This window comes from Thamnophis sirtalis, unplaced genomic scaffold (genome assembly GCF_051295495.1).
Source record: "Thamnophis sirtalis isolate CommonGarterSnake01/CBP01778 unplaced genomic scaffold, rThaSir2_p1.2 scaffold_1, whole genome shotgun sequence".
Classification (NCBI taxonomy): Eukaryota; Metazoa; Chordata; class Lepidosauria; order Squamata; family Natricidae; genus Thamnophis; species Thamnophis sirtalis.
Window position 1 is genome coordinate 98,735,703 of NW_028261381.1, and position 2,772 is coordinate 98,738,474.

The 2,772-nt window shown below is 36.9% G+C and overlaps 1 protein-coding gene across 1 annotated transcript; it reads right to left on the bottom strand.

Moving 5' to 3' along the window:
• Window positions 1-369: 369 nt before the first annotated feature.
• On the bottom strand, window positions 370-1,947 carry RAG2 (recombination activating 2). The gene has a single exon (XM_014075888.2). It carries the CDS (start codon window positions 1,945-1,947, stop codon window positions 370-372), a length of 1,578 nt encoding a protein of 525 aa, XP_013931363.1.
• Window positions 1,948-2,772: the final 825 nt, after the last annotated feature.

The following is a 2,772-nucleotide window of genomic DNA, read 5'->3' on the forward strand; positions in this document are numbered from 1 at the left end:
TCATTATAGTAAGTTTGATTGACATTGGCTTAATTACTTATGCAGGCAGCCAAGATACTCAAAAGTAGCAGTATTATTGCATTTATCTACCCCCCCACCTTATAATAACAATATTGCCAAATGCTAAATTTAAACAAAGCTGTAATGATCTAGTTAATATGAAGGTCTGATAGTGCCTATAATGTTTTAGCAGTGATTCTTCTGTGTTGTATTCTATTTATAACTTAAAGTGAAACAAAAATATTTTTTAAAATGCTTTAAAATGAAGGTTTATTATTATTTGGAAGTTTAACATCTGCTGAAGTTAGCAGTGGTCTTTGATTTGGTACCTAAGATTTGCACAGTAAAATATTATTCATGACTGTAATTCTATTCAAACAGTTTACGAATAAAGGACTTTTTTGCAGGACTCAACATTTTCATAGGCTTTTTTCTCCGTAATAATTTCATGGGTTTCTTTTCTATAGGAGGAATCTCCTTGGGAGTTTTCAATCCCCTTGCCAAACTGATATGTTCAGTGCAGAAATACTTGATATCTTCTTGTGACAAATAAATAAGCATATTTTCAGACAAGTCCATACATCGAGCATGGACCCAGTGGCCCTCACCATTTGAACAAAATATCATGGCTGGTTTGTTGAGTTCTGTGGAGTAAAAGGGCACCCAGGTGTTGATGTCAACATCACAATCTGCACAGCAGGTGATCCAGTAGCCTGATTCAGACTCATTTTCATTGTCATCTTCATTACAGGTGTCAGTATCTATGTCAAAGCTGAAAGTGAACTCCTCTGAATCTTCAAAAGGAGTGGACTCTCCAGCATCTTCTGTAGAGCTCTGACTACATACTTGTGCCATCTGTTCTAAGCTCTGATCATTTTCTACTTGGCATTTTAATATGTAGAAATAGTTTGCATCTGAAATCAGTTGCCTATTGTCTCCTGGTATACCAAATAAAATGGATCCATTTCCCATATCACTCCCAAACCATATCTTGCAGTGCTTGATATCTGGGGTCCATTCTGGTGCCTCTGTTTCCACTATCTCTATTTTGTTATCATCTAGGTTGATAGTATTACAAATCATCCTTTTCTGGTTGTCAGAATGGTAACCTCCAACAACAACAAATTCCTTTTCTCTGGTCTGTGTCATGATGGCACTGGAGACTGAGATTCCCCCAGGCAAAATTACACAGCTCACTGCTGGACTGCCTAAGGGAAGATCAATTTTTATTTTATAGAAATTGGGAGGTCTGATATTATTTTCCAGGGAATGTCCTCCTATGATATAGACTATATCATTTTGGACAACAGAGAGATGAAAAGAAAAGCCGTTCTGAAATTCTGGAAGAGCATATGAAGTACAGCATCCGAATTCAGGATCAACCAGAAATATATGTGGCATACAATCAATAACACTATTCCACTTTTCAGTTGTCCTCTGCCCAAGAGATAAGTAAGATCTTCCTCCAATTATAACTATCATAGTTTTGCCTAGACTGTGAACCACATTAACAGTATGGCCATATCTGCCTTCAGGGACCTCTCCGACCAATTCTTTTTCAGTACATGTAAATGTGACTTTTTTGTTATTCTTGCTAGCTGGACATATAACATACAGTTTATCAGAAAGTTCATTGTTTGGTGTTTTCCCTCCATGGATGAGATATTGGCATTTCTCTGACTCTTCAATAGGGCAGATAGCAGGATATCGTAGGGGAGGAAGGTAGCAGGAATCCTTGGAAAAATATGCTGGCTTCAGTTTAAGTTCATCCTTTTTGAAATCAAGAAGGAACACCCCAGTAGGACAGGATCTCTTTGGCCAGCCCTTCTGCCCAAATAGGAAAACTTGTCCATCAAAGTTCATCAAAGAAAAACCTGGTTGAATCAGAGAAGAATTGTTGATGGTTGGTATCATCTGAAGAGACATCTTGTCTGGCAAAGAAGTCATGCTGTTGTCTATTTCTGAGAAACAGAGAACAAGAACACAAACCATAGGATTACAAATTAGTTGCCAACCATAGGATTATCAATTCAGTTGTGTGACATCGCCTGAACGAATGCAATACATTCTACATGGAGCTGTCCTTGAAAACTTTCTAGAAATTGCAACTAGTACAAAATATGGCATTTAGGCTGTTGACTGATCAAAGGGACAAGAATAATATGAATCACATTTAAATATCTGAACTGACTATTAATATCTACTGGGCACAATTTAAGATATTGCTGTTAACCTTCAAAGTCCTGAATGGCTTCAGCTTAACTTTCTGAGGGTTTCCTTCTCCTCTACTGAGAATTTGCCTATTTACTTATATGAGTGTGAAAGACCCTTTGACAGATGCTCAGAAATCTGGTACGTGATTTAGGGGTGTGTCCTGTGTTGTTCCAGACTATGGGAAGCTTTCCACAGAGAGGTTTTTTTTTGCTTCCCATTGTCTCCCTATTTAGGGCAATGGCAAAAATGCATCTCTTTCATCAAGTTTTTAATTGATAATTAAACAGAAATATGGGCTTTATACTTAATAATGATAATAATAGCAGCAGCAGCAGCAAACGACTATCTTGTGACCCCAACATCATTACTTTCAACTGAAGTAATATCTTATGATTTTTTTCTTAATTTGTTAAGAAAAATGCTAAGAACCTGGCAAGAAAAAGTGGTAAATGAATAACCAAAATAAGATGCAATAGAGAGAGATTGGGCTATCTCTCTTAGTTCTGCTGCAGAGGAATAAATATTTAGTGAGGTTTTACAGGAGCAGGACAATAATAT

Bases quoted from the DNA above. Each gene is read 5' to 3' on its own strand.
- RAG2 (XM_014075888.2), bottom strand. From the start codon at position 1,947: ATGACTTCTTTGCCAGACAAGATGTCTCTTCAGATGATACCAACCATC.